The following is a 19,952-nucleotide window of genomic DNA, read 5'->3' as shown; positions in this document are numbered from 1 at the left end:
AATGGGAGTTCTTGTTCAATGGATAGAGACTTTTCAACTTGGGATGATAGAAAAGTTCAAGAGATGGAGAGAGAGAGAGGTGATGGCTGCCCATACCCAACATGTGAGTATGCCTAATGCCAGTGAATTGTACACTTAAGAAATGGTTAAAATGGTAAATTTTTACAATAAAAAAAAGTACTTAACCAGCTTTATCCCATCATGACCACAAAAGGAACACCACGATGCAAACCTTTTACAGTCCTCCTAAACTCTGATCAAGGTAAATGCCCTAAATAAAAAGGACTCCAAAACCTCTGCATGCTTGAAAATCTAAACTGATCATGGCAGCAACACCCTTTCAAGACAAATAGAATTCTCAATTTACTTTGGCTTGCTATGCTATGAGAATATTTGATGTGAAAAAGAGACACAGCTGAAAATGGAGAATTGGCTGTGGCTTTCCGATGTGTTCACTCAGAGGCTTCAAAATGCCCATCCTTCTTCCCATTAATGAAGGTTTGATTCAACCTTTCCATTAGCCCACAAACTACTATTAAAAAAGCCATTTATCAGATTAACACTGAGTACTGCAAAAGTCATCTGCAAGCGTCGTGCTCTTTTCCACGTAGGGGTTGCCATGCCAACGGCTGCTCCATGTTCATTGTACAGGAGTATCAACTTCAACAAAGTCCTGCTTCATAATTCTGAGGACTAGTTCTATCCTGTTGTCCCTGACCACTTCCCAAATGTGCACACATGACAAAGACCCCCTCCTCCCTGCCCCACCAAATCAGGGAACGAAGAAAGGGAGCAATGATAAAATCAGTTTGCTAAATGTCCACATATTGAAAATGTTGCAAGGCAGACCAACATATTATTTCCTCTAACTCTTATCCCCATCCTAAAGAAGTACAGACAAAGAATTTGATGCAATAACAGTTTAGATGTAATTATTGAGAAAGGGTGAATAAACTGAAGGTGAGATTATAATTATGCAAATTGTTGTAATAGACTGTGCCTGAAGAGTGGACAACTATAAACAAAATCAGGTAAGATACTTGGATTCTACTGGTGCTAAATTTTGTTGCAAACTTTTGTTTTCAAGAAGGCCTGAAAGCTTTTAAGTAAATGTGTTTAAATTGACTAGTAGTATCAAGCCTTTTGATTTAGAAGAAAGGTCTGAAACAGAGAGCTCTAGGAAACAATTTGTCCTGACTTGAAAGTAAATCTAACAAGCAATTACCAACCACAGTCAATGAGCCTAGCCTCATACTAAAAACTCATTGGTAAATCAAAGAAGTATCCAATCCAGTTTAAAAATGATTCACAGGGAACAAGCAAATGCTGTATAGACAACGGATTCCCAAATGAACAGGAGTCATATTATGTTAAAGTCTGCTGTAAATCTATGACACACTTCCAACCACAATCAGCAATGGAAGAGAAACAGCTCATTACAACTCTTAAACATGTACAGTAAGCTCCCTCCAATGTGAATGAGTTCCATTCTGAGAGTATATTGCTAAATTCAATTTGTTCATAAGACCAACTAAGTTTAGCCTAGGTACCCAACTACTAATGATACAACTGGCTACATAGTGCTGTATTGTAAAAGGTTTATGATACTTTTTTCACACATAATACATAAAAAACACATAAAGAAATAAAACATTTTTGATCCTACAGTACACTACCTTGAAAACTACAGCAGGAAGTACAACAGCTGGCACACAGGGCCTGGCATTGAGTGAACAGGCATGAAGAGTCACTGACTGGAGGAGGAGGAAGAGCTGGGAGACGATATAGCTGAAGGACCGTGGGCAACAGCAGATGGAGGGTACACTGCAATTTCACTCATGCCTGACGTTTGCATCTTTGAAACTGCAACTTGAAGGTTCCTATGTACTGTACGGCTTTTAGGCAAGAGACAGAAACACTGTATTGATAGCATCTACTCCAGCTAAAAATTATTTTACTTTTATCTTCACCAATCTGAAAGATACTGTATACGCACTAAAGTTTAATACTATGAACACACTACTGTGTAAAGAAGGAAGGGTATCTTGTAAAAAGATACAAACAGGGTTACAAAATTTCAGGAGGGAATAATCAATTAAAATTTTACATGACATTTATTTGGCATCTTGGGCCCAGGAACAACACCACTGAAGAAAAACTTGCTCTTCTAGCTAGTGGCTCCTGGTTCAGGGCAGACATACAGGCCACATGGGGAGACGATCTTACCCAAGGGACACCCAGCCCAGCCCTGACAGCACTCAGTGCCCCAGCCTCTTCTATGTAATCATGGGAATTATTCTAAGCCTAGAGAAAGGCCTACATGGGTACAAAACCTTTTAATTTGTAGTTATTTCTGGGACACTAGAGCTAACACATTTGTCAGGCGTATACAAGAGATGCTGTTTTCCAAGTCTGTGAACATCTCTGGGCTGGTTAGAGCTTGTTTTCTGAACCTGGACATGTCAATGAATTGGTGTTGTATTATGATACATCTGTAAGTGGAAGCTGTATTAAATCTATGCACTGTGATAGCAAGAGAGAATATTGATACTTTGCTGTATGAGAAATCCATTTTCTACAACTGTATATAGTATGATCATATTTGCAATTACATGTCCATAAGTTACTGTATTGAAGAAAATATGTTCACCAAAGTGTTTAGTCATTATCTCTGGAAGGTGGAATTTAGGTGATTTTTATTTTCATCTTGATGCCTTCCTGTACTATGACTTTTTACAGGGAACATATATACTTTTTATAATCAGAAGGAAACAACTAGTTTAATAATAATTTTACAGAAGAAACAACTTATAGGGTCTGGGGTGTGTGTCTGTGTGTCCCAGTCTCCCTAACTACCCTAAAGCTAAAATCTCCTTCTAAACATTTTGGGGAACACTGCCTTCCTCCCTTGGAGCCCGGGCACCCCTGGGTATGTCTGCACATCCCCATCCTCCCTCCACATCCTGCTGTCCATCCAGCAGTGTCAGGGAGCTGCCCCCGCACTGGGGGCAGCCATTCAAGAAGCAAGGAAATATTATGCAAGAGCACAGGAAGTCAGAGGAGACAGGATTCTGGGCAGGCCTGGCAAGGAGTCTGTGTGAACTCCAGTGAACAAGCGGACTTTGCTCAGCGGGGCTGAAGCCAGCAGAAAGCCTTCCCAGGGCGGCAAGGGAGAGCCGTCCACCTCAGGTCTCCAGCCAGTGGGCGGCCATCCAGAACTTGATGTACCTGATGTAAGGCAGATAAACCTAAGTCTCCATATTTCTACTTCTTGGCCCAAGTTCAAGGTGACTCCCCAGCACTCATGCACCATGACTCACTTCTGTCCCACATCACTCTCCCCACTACTCCCCCCAAATACTGCATGACTCCATTCAGCAATTTCCAGGCCTGTTCCTCTCAAGGCCACCAGCTTTCCGACTCAGTCCTCTCTCTCACTGCCTCAGGCTAAGGGACTCAGTAGCTTCAGGTAGCGTATGTCCCTCATCTCACGTCAGTATCAACCCTGAATACGCCAGATATGTTTATTTACACACACACACAAATCACAGAAGTAATAACCCCTTCTTTTGCAGTAGTTTATATTTTCCAAGCCCCAATCCAATTGGCAGAGCAGGGGTTATAGCAGCTATCTGACAGATGAAGAAACGGGGCTCAAAGAGGGTGCAGGAATGCTGTGTCTCTTGTTACAGGTGCTCTCATTCACTCCAGAAGCCTGCCCCGCTCTGCCCTGGGATTAGGAGATGAGACATGGCCTTACCTGGTAACACAACTGCTCCCTTTTGTAGAAACTGTGGGATAGAATGTAGAAACACTGTCCCATCTAAACCCACTTCCTCCTTAAGGAGGAGGGCCCTATTGCTGCCAATGAAGTGAGTCCAGAACCTGCTCTCTGGCATCATGCCATGCCCAGGACTGACTCTCAAGGCTCTGGCCCTCTCCACTTTAATAGAACCTCCTCTTGGAGAGGGGGAAATTACAAGGGAACTGGAGAGGCTTTCTTCAAAACCCTCTCTGATCACCTTTAACCTCCCTTTTTCCCTCCCTAAGGAGGCACCTGGAAACAGGAGTTGGGACCAGGCTCCACCTGGATTTCACTTCACAATGGAACTGGGTCCCACCTACTGGCCCATTTTAAAGATGGAGAAACTGAGGCTCAGAGGTCACCCAGCTGGTTAGCACTCCTCTTTCCACTAGGCCACAGGAATTTCACTAGACATACAACAGGACATTTCCCAAGCAGAAAGGGCCTAGATTTAAGTGGTAGGATAGACAAGACCGGAGAGAAATGGGACTGAGGTCCTAGGCTCCTCCCAGTCTCCCTAATCTCCACTCCCCTACTCTCCCTTGCCTCTGTCAGAAGCAGACAGTGGTATTTTAACACATAAAACCAGCCACACAGGGGACACCACCCACCCAGTTACTGCCCCTGGCCCGACAATTGCTAATTGTGGTGAGCACCGACAGTGGCATTCTCCTGGGACTCTCTTGTGCATTTCCAGTCGCCACCAACACACAATGGCCCCTACTTCTCTGGTGTAAACATTGCCAAATAAGACAAACAATAACATCACCATGACAGAAAAATAAGGTGCCCAGAGAGGCAGCACCAGCCAGGGGAGAGAAGGTTCTGCTCACATGGGCTCTTCTGCACTCTGGCTTTGCAATCACATTTTTGTGTCTTTGTTGTTTCACCTGTATGATGAGAATGACAACTACTTCATCACAAGCTTTGGGGAAAAAAACTGAGCACTGAACAAATGTAAGAAATGATGCCAGGTTGAGGCCAAAGACCCAGCAACGCTGAAGTAATTATTTCACTTAACAAATATTTAAGGAGCTCCTTATAGGTGTCCAGCACCGCCCCCAAACACTAAAGATATGGTGGCAAAGAAGACAGAATGGCCCTGCCCTCAAGGACCTTGCAAACTAGTGGGGAGCAACAGAGAACAGACAGACAAGTGAATGACAGCATGCGGGGAGTGCTGTCTTTCAGAAAAAGAGAGAGAGAAGAGGGCTGGAGGTCAGCTGAGGGGCTCAGGGGAGGCTTCCCTGAGGACGTGATATTTAAGCTGAGCCCTAAGGCCCTGACAGCTGTCCACCTCAAAACGGGGCTGAAGGAAGGGCCAGCTCAGGCACGAGAGGTGTCAGGGACGGGGCAGGTGACAGATCTGAGGCTGGAGCGAATGCCCTGCCAAGTTTCATGGTCACTATGTGGCATAGCCGGACTCTTCACATCCAAAGCCTCTTCCCACCACCGGTAAGACCAGGATCATAGGCATCCCAAGGCATCAACGGGTCCCTACTTCTGTATCTCTCCTAGCAGGCTGCCTGACCTTTTAAACACCGTGGCTGCAGCACTTGGTCCCTTCTGTGCTGTGCTGTGCTCTGCTTAGTTCCTTCGTCATGTCCGACTCTTTGTGACCCATGGACTGTAGCCCACCAGGCTCCTCTGTCCATAGGGATTCTCCAGGCAAGAATGCTGGAGTGGGTTGCCATTCCCTTCTCCAGGGAATCTTCCCAACCCAGGGATCGAACCCAGGTCTCCTGCACTGCAAGTGGATTCTTTACTGTCTGAGCCACCGTGGGCCTACAATTAGGTATTACTTGTAAGACACAGAGCAACAAGTGGGACCCAAGCAGAGGTGGCGCAGACATAGCCCTGTAGGTCTAGAGATCTGAGGGTGCTGAATCAAAGGGCAAATTCCCACTGCATCAGGATGGCAGCAGCCCTAGACCCTGGACCCTCATCTTCACAGATGAGGGGAGAACAGGCCAGGCAGGGAAAGAGGCATACCCAGGGTCAGACCATTTTTCAGGAGTCCTGGAAGGTTCCTTAGTCTCTTGATGCTATCAGATTTTCTCACATCTCAGGATATGGGAGAAATACAACTCAAATGTGGAAATCACTCTTGGCAAGAGCCCATAATCTTGGGGACAGCTGCGGGTGAGGGCAGTTAAAAGCCCTTGATAGGCTTGAGAGCAAGTGAGAGATCTCCACTTAGAGTCGGCTAAGACTCCCTCTCAGTTGCAGTCAAATCACTCCAACAGGCAGTGATGTGCCAAGTGATTATAATGCTGTGCTTGTTAATACCTTAATGGTCTGTCCTTTATACTTTTCAAAGGTCTTTCTATTGAGATAATCATTGCAAAAATGACTTTCAAAGCATAAAAAATATGCTTTTTAATTTGTCTTTTTTAAAAGTATTTTTTATTGAGGGAAAATTGCTTTGTGATGTTGTGTTAGTTTCTGCTGTACAACAACACAAATCAGCCATAATTATACCCACATCATCTCCCTCTTGTGCCTCCCTCTCCACCCCCATCCTACTCCTCTGGGTCAGCACAGAGTACCAGGCTGTGTTATGTAGCAATTTCTCACCAGCTATCTATTTTTACACATGCTTATTAAAACACTTTTACAATGCATGGTTTTAGGGAATTCCCTGGAGGTCCAGCAGTTAAGACTGCACTTCCACTGCAGGGAGGATGGGTTCGATCCCTGCTTGGGGAATTAAGATCCTGCAAGCTGTGCATCACAGACAAAAAATACATTGTTTTTTTTAATTAAAAAATAAAAGGCATGGTTTTATTGAAATCCTAGCTCATTTCAAACTTATAATAATAGTACTCTTAGAAAGCAGGTAGTGTGTGTAACCCCCATTTAGGTATGGGAAACATTACCTTCCTAGGTCACACAAGTCAGAAAAGATCTAGAACAGTCTCTCAGTCCTAGAGGTTTCTGAGAGCTCCTCTGAACCTCCTGTGGAGGTCAGCTTTGTCAGGGACACAGAAGAAGTCAAAGGCGGCCCTGGGGGCATTTACAATCTGTTTGGCAAGACAAAGGGTAAGAAATATGGAATGCTTGTGGTCATCCCCTGACACTAATTTTGGAGGCAAAGGAATTCAAGTGGGTGAAAGTTTGTCCCTTTCCAAAATAAACACATCCTCTGCCTGGACCCAGAAGATCTAACTCCAGGAGAATTAAGTGACGTCATTCCCCTCGTGACATCTAGATCCATACAGGTGACCCAGAATCTCAAGGCTTGTGTTTATCTGAGCATGGAAAATGGTTCAAATGTGCACAAGTGGATGGTCTGGGAAAGAAAGAATCGACTTTCGTGGTCATCTCAGACTCCTTGCTGCCGGGGGACTCTGGTCACCAGGATTTTCCAAGACCCCACACTGGCCAGCAGCTGCCATGACCACACCAGTACCACGTGTGCCCATGACCTGTCACCAAAATGACCCAAGTGGGAAAGCAGCTTGCTTGGAGTTCAACAGTGGCAAAAACTGTCATTTTTAAAGGCAATTTTAGTTTGGAAAGGAAAAGAAAAAAAAGAAAACCCCAGAGAGGAGTAGGCATGGTGACAGTGTCATTGCAGATTAGCCAGCTTAGATCTCCCTCCTTTCCCCTCCGGAGGCCTGTCTGGAGCTGTGGGAGGCAGATGCTAGACTCAAATTCTAGCTCTAGCTAGATTAGGGTAAACGTCACCTCCTGGGCTGTGGGGTGTCTTTGGACGTTCCTTGAGGCTGCTTCCCAGGGACTGCCCAAGCCCCCAGACAGCCCCTGTGTCTGGGCTGCCTGCCCTGGGGTCCGTGGTTCCCTGCCACCTGCGGGCCTGGAGGACAAAGGCTCTGTCCACCTGGCTCCAGGGGGGCCCTTCCTGGGCTGCTCAGACCCACAGTGGAGGGGGAGGGAAGAACCCCAGCTACCCCACCAGGTGACTCCAAAAGATGTTCTTTGACTACACCTGTCCAAGAACACCAGAGTTCAGGTTTTAGGGAATGGTATAGCCACATAACAGGAAAGGAGTAGGCCAAGGAATAGCTCAGCTGCCTCTTTGTGCAAAGGACACAATTCCCAGTGATTGGTACAAACTGCCAAAAAGCATGGATGCCTCTCTCCCCACAAACAGTGGAGCACTGAATAGCCTTTCACAGTGACCAGACTCAGAAACCTAGAATCTATGATGACAAAGGGCAAGAAGGGAGAGGATGAAAGCCCCCATCAAATTATTAGGGGGAAGCAGGCTTCACCATCAAAATGAGAACGTGAGATGAGCATCACACACTCATCCACAGAGCCTGATGGAAGCTATTTAGAACACAGCAAGTTGTCCCCTTCTGGTCTCCCACTCTGGACCCCAGGAGGCATTTGTTACCCTCAGGCATGGTACAGTCCAAAAAGAAATATATTCTAGAGCAAGCTGGGCACATTTGCAGATGACTGATTTCCTGAGATGCAGAGGGCATTTTCAGTCTCTGAGGTCATTCTTACAAAGGATAACCATGGTACCATCCACCCACCCTTTGGTGCTTATGCTAGAGTCAACTGGAAGATAATAGGTGTGCCCTGGGCATCTTCCTTAGGTTCAAATAACCCAAGAGAAGCAGGCACTGCTCTTGTGGCCCCAAGGCAGCCCTAAGTCCATCACGTCATGACTAAGATATCATGGTGTCCTCAACTTCTCAGCACCAGCCTGGGCCTGACCCCTTTCTCCCATACGTTTATACAGCTCCAGATTCAGTTCTGGAAGGAGCCGATTCACCAGTACTGCTCTGTACACCCTAATTATTCCTACCTCCTCATTTAACTCCAGCTGTTCACCCCACTGGAATGCCCAAAACCCATCTGCTTATCTAAATTCTACCTAATCTTCAAGACCTAGCTCTTAATGCTCCTCCCTTAAACCTCTAACTATTCACAGTACACAAGATCTACTTACCCTTATTCACACTCAATTACTATCAATCTTCCAGTTTGCTCAGTGTTTTGTCTGAGCTCTTTTTAACTTCATAACAAGACAGCAACATCGTAAAGATGGGGTGAGGACAACCTTTAACATCAACCATCTTGCATGATTTTAAACAAATCAGTTTAGGAATTCTCTGACTCACCAACTAGACTCCAAGCCCCCTGAGTGCAAGGTCCATCTAAAGCCTCTCTGAAACCTCACTGCACGGCACAGCACCTGAATTTAGTAGGTAACTTAGAATGTTTGTACACAGCGATGATGACAGTAGCCCCCCAGACTTTACTACACGCATGGTGGGGGTTCCAGGAGGATGGGTAGGTTGATCTGAACAAAGGTTTCTGCCTAAATCGCTAACCCTCTGCACTAAGCCCAAAGTTCATAACATAAGATCAAGTTACTGAGTCTACAAGCAAATCCTGGGCACCAAGTGTGGGCCTCTGTTTTGAGTGCTGAGAACAGAAAAAGTTAACAGGGCTTCTGTTCCTGAAGGGCTTACTCCCTAAGTGGTAATCAGAGACAGAGACAGACACAGACACAGACACAGACACACAGACACACACACACACACAGAAAAGCAAGCTGTAACAGCATCATCCCAGCAGCATGATACAGACTAAAGGCCATGTAAATGCAGGGGGAGCCAGTGTGCTGCACCATTCAGACTAAGGGCCATGGGAATGCAGGGGGAACCACCGTGCTGCAAATCAGGAAGGCTCCGTAGGGAAGATGATTTCTAACAGAGAATGGGTCCTCCCCTACACACCCGTTCCCACCTGACCATTTTAAACTTTCACCTGAAGTACTTTGCTGTTTGGCTTGCACTTTACCTTGGTGTATTGGGCATTCTTAAAGTGAAGCCCTGACTTCACAATACTTGCCTAATGCTTGCATTTGATGTAAAATCATGAGTCAACCACATCTGTCTATGGTCTTCTGTTTGTTTGTTTGTTTGTTTTTTCCTTTCTCTTTTTTCTCTTGTCAAGGAAAATTTAAAAAGGGCTCAAATCTACATGAACAAGAAAAGCATAGTCCAAGAGGCAGGCTTTCCAAGTGACCCAAGAGACATCGACAAAGCAACTGTATGTTTTTTTAAATTAAGCATGATTTTAGGGACTCAAAATGTGCAAGATGTTTACAAGGCACATAAGAAAATCAGACATCCTTGCCCTCCAGCAACATGCAATGTTGCTGGAAAGACAAGACCACATGAAATGTCATTAGATAACAAGGAAATATAATCAGGCAGGCTCTCTGGAGAAAGCAACCAAGAGCTAGAAAGGAGTGGAGGGGGAGACCTGGGGGACTCGGCCTCACATTAGGAAAGAGGAAGGTACTCAAGTAGAGACAGAAATGGGGAGAACATCTGAGATGGAGAGACTGGGCTGAAGGAATAGAGGTGGGAGGGAGACCCATGACATGGGGTGAGAAAGTCCTTAGGGTACAAGGAGGAGACTGGCACATTTGGGGCTCAGGAGGCTCACTGGGTGATGGTGAATGGGGTGCTTGGCTGAAGTGGGGTCCCTTTTTGTCAGTGAGATGAACTCCCAATGCTGTGTGGACTGCCCTTGGGAAGAAAACTGGACCAAGGATCCATTTCCGCATTCAGGCTTTGAGTGTGTCGGCTAATCCTTGGAAATCTGTAAGAGAAACATGCAAATCCACAAAAGGAACTCCCCCGCCCCGCTAAAGACTCTGTGCTCCAAGGACATGACAACCCTGCCTAAAATAGGGCAGTAGCAGCACCATGCAAACCTGTTCTGAGAGGCTAGGAAAGCTATTGTATCTGAGCAGCCAGGCTCCCTCCCAGCCAGTCACATAGCAGGGAAATGCATGGGGGCAGGGGCTAATTTCCAGAGACTACCAGAAAGTTCGAGAAAGTGGGGCAGCCACACAGTGGACCAAGATTTCCCTCTGACATCCTGACCACTTCAAAGGGCCTGGCCAAATGGGAGAGACATGTCAGCTGCGCCAGGACATGCACAGCACAGGCAAGGAAGCCAGAATACTGTGAAGGGACTGGCTCTCAGGCCCCACCCACCACTAATTCCCCTAAATCCTTGGTACAAAAGAAAAGACAGACTCCTGCAGCATGGCGATATGGTTACTTTTATAGAAGTTTCCTTGTCGCCCGCGAAATGTGACCTTCATACTTCTCTTATCTTAATATCTGGATAAACACGTGTTGTGCAAGCACACAAATAAAGGTTCTAAAGGTGAAACGTGGTGTGTCCAGTAACACCATGCAGCTCTTGAACCCAGGCACCAGAAAGCCCTTTCAGCTCCAGAGAGGACTTCTCTCTCTCTACCCTGGGCACCAAAATTAGCTTCATCAACCTCAGCCAGTGCTGGAGTGAAGGCTGCCATTCTAAAATAGCATCTGAGAACTCTTGGAAACACAGGAGAGAAACACAAGGGTATGTAGTTTACAGACACCGAAGAGAGCAATTTCACTGGAGTGCTTCTTAAACCAAGTACAGAGGAAGGAGGCCTTATTGTGGTTTATTCTGAAATCTTGATGGAGTGAATGATATTCTTCTAGCTTCCTGAATTCCCCACATGGCATACTTTACATACTGTGATGTACTTAATTAAGCTTGATTATCTTCATTCAGAAAAACAGTGCAGAGGTCATATGTTCTTTAAAAAGTAGTTATCAAGCGACTTGTGCTTTGCTTGCACACTCCTATTCTTTCTAGAACATTCTGCAGAAACATCACGTGTTCCACTCTCCATACATTTGACCGTCCAGAATTGATTTTTCAAATTTTGTTTTCAAGTTCTGAAGAATGGGCCCTTGAACAGACCCTCCCAAGCACAATTTTCTGTTGTTTCCACATGGAATTCATAAACAGAGTGCGTGCACTTAAAGTTAAAGACATTCTTTCCTGCAACTGGGTATGACGTACTTTCCAGGATCTTTCTCAATACTCCAAAGTGCTTCAGCAACAGGAAGTCGTAAAGGTAGGAAGGAGGCCTGTAAATATTTGCTGTAATTACTCATTAGTAATGAGAGTGGTTAGCCCTGAAGTTTGAGTCGCCCCCTTTGTGCTCATGCTTAACTACCTTGTAACAGGAGCCCAAGGGGACACCCGGGTCCAGCTCTAGCTTTCAATGCAGATGGTATGGCTTTCTTCTTTTCACAGCTCAATTTGTCAAACACAAAATTAGGATAATGTGTTGCCCTTCTTTCTCTCTGCCCTCTACACAGAGGCAGTCAGAACAAATCTTATTCAAAGTGGTAACAATATGAAATCTTTCTTTTTTTATCAAGAGTAAAACACACATCTTAAATTGATGAATGCAGGGAAAACTACTAGGCCATTCAGATATGATCTAAATCAAATCCATTGTGATTATACAGTGGCAGTGACAAATCGACTTAAGGAGTTATATCTGGTAGACAGAGTGCCTGAAGAACTATGGATGCAGGTTTGCAACTTTGTGCAGGAGGTGGTGACCAAAACCATCCCCAAGAAAAAGCAATGCAACAATTCAAAGTGGTGTCTGAGGATGCCTTACAAATAGCTGAGAAAAGAGGTGAAAACACACGTTTGTTAATACAAATACAGCATTGAGAGAGAGAGAGAACTGTCCGACTAGATACCCAGCATAGTGATTTCAGTGATTATTACATAACCCCCCCCCCCAACCAAAACCAAACATACACTTTGATGTATTTTTAAAGTATGCATAAAATGCTTTGGAATAGATTGAGGCCATGTGTCCCCTTATTTCTAGGGAACCACTGACTCCACACAGTGATAGGTCATAAGCAAGGAGACTCAGACTGAAAGTGAGACCAGAAGAGTCAACTAAAGCTGTTACAGAATTGATGAACTTCTAAAAGACTCTCATATTGGCTGCATCCCCAGCAATTGAGAGCAACCAGCACCACAAGCAGGGTTAGTTAACCTCCAACATTACTACTGTGACTGCAGAAAATGGACTCATTTCCTCACTCATGTATTTTAGTGCAAAATCTCATCCGATAAAATCATTAATCTGTTATGATTCCTAGCACTAACCTCTCAGGTTTGATTTTTTTTTTTTTTTTATTGGATGGTACCATGGAGATGGGATGCAGAAAGTCACTGGAGAAATATAAGGAGAGATTTCTAACAATCCACTTCCTTGGTTTTGTAGAATTGGGAAAGTAAACCAGACAGGGGCATGGCAAAATCAATATATACATTTTTAATAGAGTTGTTTTCCTTACTGACGTATCTTCTTTTCTGAAATAGCTTTCCACATGAGAAAAGGAACTGCTTCCCAGAGTCATTATCTCGCATAGAAGTTACTTGTAACTTTAAAACCAAAGAATTTTTCCAAGTGGCGGGGAGGGACACGGAATGTGCCTCCTAGGAACATGCAAAGGTTCTCATGGTCATGACAGATAAGTTTTTCTGATGTACAAGTGATCTCTGGAAACAGTCTAAGGTGGTCAAGCTAACTGGTAGTCTTAAAAAATTAGGGGAAATTAAAAAAGACCACTTAGAAGTAGGTAACATTCTAGTCCATTCCACACCTGTCTTGAGTCCAGAGGGCTCCTAGGGCCCTGTCACTCTTCTTGAGACCGGACTATTGGTGACAGATTGCACCCAATCTCTACCTGAAAGAGCTTCCCTGTTGGCTCAGATGGTAAAGAACTCACCTGCAATGCGGGAGACCTGAGTTTGATCCCTGGGTGGGGAAAATCCCCTAGAGAAGGGCATGGCACTTGGCACCGCATTCCAGTATTCTTGTCTGGGGAATTCCATGGACAGAGGAGCCTAGTGGGCTACAGTCCATGGAGTTACAAGAGTTGGACATGACTGAGTGACTAACATTTCATTTCATTTCTACCTGAAAATCATAGATGCTGTGAATGGCATGCTGTATGAATGGCATGGCCACCATACACACAATGATGTGCAACCGCCAACATGGCTTGCCTCTCTCCTTAGTGATATATGTTCATGCAATTGTGTTTTAGAGCCCTGGGAAAACTCAAGAAGCCCTTCAAAGTTCACAGTGCAGAGGCCAATGGTGTGATGACTGTGAAAGCTTAGGACTCATCAGAGAAAGGGCCCTATAAAGATCTACCGTACTAGTATTGCAATGATCATAGCTATTCTTTATTCTCCCCTCCATTCTCTCCTTCCTGTGATTACAATTTCAAAAGATCAGTAGAGCCAGAAGCTGTTTTGTGCATCTTGATTTGGAGATGGCTCTTCAAAAGTTATGGAGGAAGAGCTTCTAACAGGTTCTTCTGCACAATCGAGTCCGAAGGTTACAGTAATTACTGAATTACTGCCACCTGTTAAGAGTGGGACGTGGAGGGCTTCCCTGGTGGTCTAGTGGTTAAGAATCTGCCTGCCAATGCAGGGGACACGGTTCAATCTCTGGTCCAGGAAGATCCCACATGCCCTGGAGCAGCCTGGGCCTGTGTGCCACAACTATTGAGCCTGTGTTCTAGAACCCATAAGCCAAAACTACTGAGCCTGCCTGCTGCAACTAGTGAAACCCGCTTTCCCTAGAGCCTGTGCTCCACAACAAGAGAAGCAATGAGAAGCCTGTGCACTGCAAGTAGAGAGCAGCTCCTGGTCCTTGCAACTGGAGAAAACCCCACACAGCACGGAGGAAAACCAATGACAAATAAAGAGCTTCCAGGGCTTCCAAGCCTGCCCTTCAGATCTTCAATCGTTGTCTGCATGTCAGGGTCAAAACAAGTGATGAGTCACGAAAGAGAAAAGTAATTATAATAGTTATAAATACAACAGCAAAAGCAGTTATCATTTATAGAGTACTTGCCACAGGTCCGGAATGGTATTTATAGACATCTTAGGTAAGGTAAGGTGGTGTGGATCACTGGTTAAGAGTAAAGGCTCCGAAGGCATTTTGCCCCATTTGAATCTGAGCCTCGGCCATAGGCCATACTACCTATTTGACCTTTGGCATCTCGCCTTTCTATGCTTCAGCTTTCCCATCAGGGAAATGGGGATAATAACAGGGCTTATCTTATGGGTGCTTATGAGGATTAAAAGAGCTCATGCACGGAAAGTTCTGAGGATGGTGCCTACACTAACAAGACTGAGGGGTTTTTTTGTTTGTTTTGTCCTACTGCAGATATAATTAATATTAAGGACACACAGATTCCTAGTATGTAAAAAGACCTCCAGTAACTGTTTGAGGATGGTGGAAAATGTGAAGATAAAATTTCATGGCCATTTTAAGAAGCAGTAACAAAATGAGCCACATGAGAAGTAAGCCTGTGCAGGGCACTGAGCTGCCCACTCCCCCCCCCATTACTGAGGGCAGACGTGTGGGTGGACAGACAGGTGGGTACAGGTAAGGTTAAGCCACACTACAGAATTTTAACTAGATGCACATGCCAACCTCCTCCCCCATCTCCAAGATAGGGAGAAACACTGGCGGTGAAATGTGGACCTCTCTGAGACCTGAACAGTAAGATCCTGAAAGGTAGGGCAGTCACCAAATCAGACATTCAAGAGCAAGGGCTCACCTTCTCCAGATCACAGAACTTATGAAAGGCTATCAGTGCTGAACTGACTTCCCTTGTGGGGAACAATACTTATATCCCTAACACTAGCAGCCATTCAGAGACTCACAGACCACCCTCTGAAGCCCACTCACAAAGCCCAGATTAAGAAGCTCCCTGTCCCTTCCTGGTCTTCCTAGAGTCTAGGCTGTCTCCACGATTACCCTTAATGGGACCAGAATCTCCACCCCATCACTCCCAGACCCCTACTAGGTGCCTCCCTTCATGCCCCTCACCAAAGCAAGTGTGCAAAGAATAGCAAACATTCAACTCTGGGGGCCCTTCTGGCTATGGTGTCGGAGAATACCCCAGGGATGCTCTTGAACCCTCTACTTCTCATCACTCCTGACACTGACTGACTTTCGCTCAGAGCCAGTCTTTATGCTGCTATCAGGGCCTCTCCTGTGTGATTCCAGGGAAAACTAGGAACCCATTCTCCCACTCCCAAACACACAATACTTTTCAATAATTATGCTTATATGTGATTAAGAACTTCTTTAGCTTCAAAAGATTTTATCTCAATAGAAAAGTGACAAGCAAGCTGCAAGCTACCTATATTTTTAGGTAAGCTTCCTTGTATGTCCTTCCCTCCCCCCAAACAAACTAAACAACTTGAAGACCAAGACCACATCCCTTATTCCTTAATGTCTCCTCAACATTTTATCCAGAGAGGGAGTAGGTGTTCCATACACATTCGCATTCATATTGGTTTATATCATGGTATGAAAAGCAGAGCTAATTTCATGAGGACACTAGATATTAGTACTGGGAGAGTGAGGATAAAGGGTACTGGGAATCCTGGGAGCAAACACTGTTAACTTCACAATATTGGCAAAAGCCCTACCTGCTATGAACTACAAATGAAGGTCAGTACCAAAAGCAAAAGGGAAGATTCATTAGGCTAAAACAAAAAGTCATGTTGGTATGGGCCAGAACTGAGGCGGGAAAAAAACAGTACTACTGGAGAGATTTCCTGAGAGGTGGAAAAGCCTAAATCTTAAGATAACTAATGACAGCAAATATTTTCAAATGTATTGGGCTAAAATCCTGGAGTACTAAGAATTATCTAATTGGTTCTGTTCTATTTGTAAACATTTTACAGGATAGATTCCTAAAACATTGAGGATTACCCTACACAGAGAGAGAGAGAGAAAGAGAGAGACAGACTGATTTACGTTTGAAGTGAATTAAACAGTTTTGTCTCATGGTTTTCACTCCTAGTGAAACTGCCAGCGTATTCAGTACAGCCTCTTGGATGTCTCCACTGACAGGTAGTTCTCTACTTCACAAAGCAATCTTCTCCACTGGGGAACAGTCCTTGCATAAAACTGTAAGATTCCCATCAGCAATACTGAAAAAACCTGTAGTCACAGCATTCTTTAGAACTTCACAAAAGCTGTGTGAGTTAAATTTTATTCACGGGAACCTGTACTGTGTTACATCAATTTATTACATCCAGTAATGCAATTGGAAAGAGAGATCAAATGTTAAAGGGATGTTTATAGAAAACATATTTACATTGAGAAAAACTGCCCAGCAATATTTTTGCCTTTAGATTTGAATAAGAGGTGGACTTGATTTTACTTTAGCAGAGGAACAACTACACCCAGGGACAGGAGAGGAGATTTCTGATCCTCTTTCCATGGAGGCCCCACACTAAGCAATAGAAGCCTTCTGGGAAGGAGCTTTGAGCTGTCTAGCTTTGGGAATGGACTTTGATCCCTGAGCATCCAAGGATCTGATTTACATTTATCCAAACCACTCTCCAATCCCCATGTACGTCAGAACTTCCAGACTGTTTTCTCTTTCAGGGAAGGGACTCAAAAATTGTCTGATTAGGAAGTGAGTAGCCCAGACATTTTCTAGCTCTTCACAGCCCAGGAATCCTGATTAAAGAGACCTTCACTTCACTCCTGACAGGTGAGTGCAAAAAGTGAGTGCAGCACCTTAGCAAGCATCTGGCCATCTCTGATGTCAGCACGAATGCCCACTACCACTAAAAGAGCACACTTTGAAACCCTCTGTCAAGGCCAGCCAAACGTTTAGAAAGTAAACTCTTTATTATTAAACATTAACATCTCCATCGACGCATGAATGTTCTGGAACAAAACAATCCTGCCCACTTCTTGAACGCCTGTTGTTAGAAGGAACACTGTGAATGTTCCGTGCATCTTGCATTTGGGGGAAGAAGAGACTCTGCTGAACCAGAAGAATCACATTTTAAGAATCTATACACAGAATCCTAACCTGAAAGCCTCATACGGAACTTGTGAAGCACTTTGTCAAAGCTAAGGATCACCACTTACATGACACACCAACTTCCAATGCACTGGTTCACATATTTTAATTATACCTTGGTCCTTCAAGGAGCCTGCCCCCAGCAAACAGAGCCAGACTAGAAAAGTAAATATGTCTCAAAACACTTAGCCCAACATGAATTGGACAGCCTCTCACAGGACTCCGGATGGTGAGGGACACAAATGTTTGCCCTGCCGGTCTGCGACATAAAAACCAAGGCCAGTCGCAAAGCAGACAGGCAGGGCCACCGGCTCTGGCCTCCTGGACATCTCATAGGCAATCCCCACAGTGGTTCTGAAACCTGCTGCTCTTGCGAATAATTCAGAGCCTGATTACCCAACTTTTTTCCAGCTCCGATTCTGGCTCCCTCTATCTCTAACAAAAGAGGCACTACAGTTAGGTATGTCGAAATAATTTCTCCTCTGCTCCCAAGTTTCTTGAAACGATTAACATATGTAACAGCACAGAACCCGTGCACAGCCGCGCGGGAGAAACTGACGCTTCACACATCTGTCAAGACTACCTTCAGGCCCCACCTCCGCGATTGCAACATTCGCCGATAGGCATCACAGTTGTAAAATGTACAATAAGTTCCCTCACCGGGTCCGGAGCCCAGTGTGCGCGCAGAGGAGCTGACTATAACTTTGCATTTTGATTGTTCAATCATTGTTATTGGCAGGCTATACTGGGCTTGCAAAATGCGTTGGAATCTTAAAAGTCCCTTCCCTGCTTCGCTGCCCTTCAAAGACAGAAGACTCCAGGGGTGCTTCGAGGCCTCCCGGGGCGCGCGCCCGCTGCGGTCTCCGGGGAGCCCAGATCGACCGAGGCAAGACTTCGTTAGCCATCTCAGGCCTGGGGGTGCCGCAGTGACGCGGGAGGGGCAGCTGCGGCCGCAAACTCGGAGTTAGGCTCAATCCCCTCCCCTTCTCCCCTCCACTCCCGGCAATCCGGGAGCGAAGGGCCCGGGCGCTCTGCCAGAAAGGGCGCGATTTGCTCCTGTTTATCAAACCCTTATCGGTGCCCCGAGGTGGGAACCGCCGCTTTCGACCAGCGGATACACGGTTTCTGGCTCCGGTCCCGAAGTCGGAACACGAGTAAATCGACCCAAGCACTGAGCTCTTCGGGCTCCCAGGTTCGAAGCCGGTCACGCTCGCCCATCGCGGCTGGGTTCCTCATCTCCGAACCACCGTACAACCCCCCAGCAGCTGATCTCCGGAGGCTCAAATCCTTCAGCCGGCCCAGCACGCGTTCGATTACAGTTCCCCGCACCCCAGCCCCGCCAGCCACCGTCGAATACTGGGCGGAGAGCTCCAGCCCGCTGGGGCGGCACGAGTGGAGGTTAAGAGGAAAGGGGAGCCAGGCTGCAAGCCGCGCGCGATGGCAGGAGGCAAGGTGGTTCCCACGTCTGAGCGCCACGCCGTGCGCTCTCACCCTCGCCGGGAGAGGGCAGGAGGGCAGTGAGAGTTGGCCTCCGTTGCCTCTCACCCAGTGCCGAGAGGCTGGCGAGGGCAGGCGGACATATCGTTGCTGCCCTTCTCTGTCCTCTTGGGAGAGAGACACCGGGACCTGCCGGGAGTGCCGGGTGTCGCCATCCCCTCCCCACACGCGAAGACAGCTGCTTTCGCGAGGCAGCCGGGCCCACTAACCACTCTCCCGCCGAGGCAAGCTGCGGGATCAGGAAAGGGACTTCTTCCAGCTTCCGTGGGGTCTGGAGCCCTGGAGTGGGTCCCTTCGCTGAGCCCTGGCAGCTCTGCCGGGGCCCGTCCCAGCGCTGCATTCTGCCTCCGGCCCCTTGCCAGTTCCGGGAGGCAGAGCGGGCAGAGTTCATTTAGAAGGACCCCACGGGTCCCGAAGAAAAGAGTGGATGCTGCCCCTCAAGTGGGCCGTGAGAAAGTCGAAAGTTGATTTGAGCGAGTCAACCAAGAAACGTTTCAACACGCTGGCCGCGTGAGTTTGGTGCGGGGTTTGGAGAGGGGTGGATTTTGGAAGGTACCTCGAGAGCACCTCCGACCTCTAGGGCTATTTCCTGGCTTCGTTGTCCGCTCAGATTCCCGACTCCTTCGGGCCACAGAACTCTTCGACCGCGAAGCCGGAGCGGCGCGTCGCCAGACTGGACACCTGCGCTCCCCTGCCAAACCTTCCAAATCGTCCCTGGGTCCTCAAAGTCCCCTCGGCGCTCTTCTCCCAGCGGCGGTCCCGCGGAGCCCCGCCACCCGCACCCCGGACCAACTCCCCTACCGGCTCGGACGCCCGCTTACCTTTTCTTCTCCTTGTCAGCTGTCATTGTCGCTGTGGCCCTTTGAGACGTTCAGACGCCGAGCACCTGGGCTCCCTGGCGGGTGGGGGGCTGTGGCCCT

The 19,952-nt window shown here is 46.5% G+C and overlaps 1 protein-coding gene across 1 annotated transcript in view; it reads right to left on the bottom strand.

Moving 5' to 3' along the window:
- The window catches only part of EPAS1 (endothelial PAS domain protein 1), a 92,363-nt gene that overhangs the window by 71,951 nt on the left and 460 nt on the right, over nt 1–19,952 (bottom strand). The window contains exon 2 of the mRNA XM_010838631.1: nt 19,854–19,895. Coding sequence (XP_010836933.1) covers nt 19,854–19,879 — 26 coding nt within the window. The 5' untranslated portion in view covers nt 19,880–19,895. The remainder of the gene's footprint in view (nt 1–19,853; nt 19,896–19,952) is intronic.

This window comes from Bison bison, unplaced genomic scaffold, assembly GCF_000754665.1.
Source record: "Bison bison bison isolate TAMUID 2011002044 unplaced genomic scaffold, Bison_UMD1.0 scf7180017864101, whole genome shotgun sequence".
NCBI classification, from domain to species: Eukaryota; Metazoa; Chordata; class Mammalia; order Artiodactyla; family Bovidae; genus Bison; species Bison bison.
The sequence above is the reverse complement of the archived record's forward strand: the minus strand, read 5'-3'. Positions and strand labels throughout refer to the sequence as shown.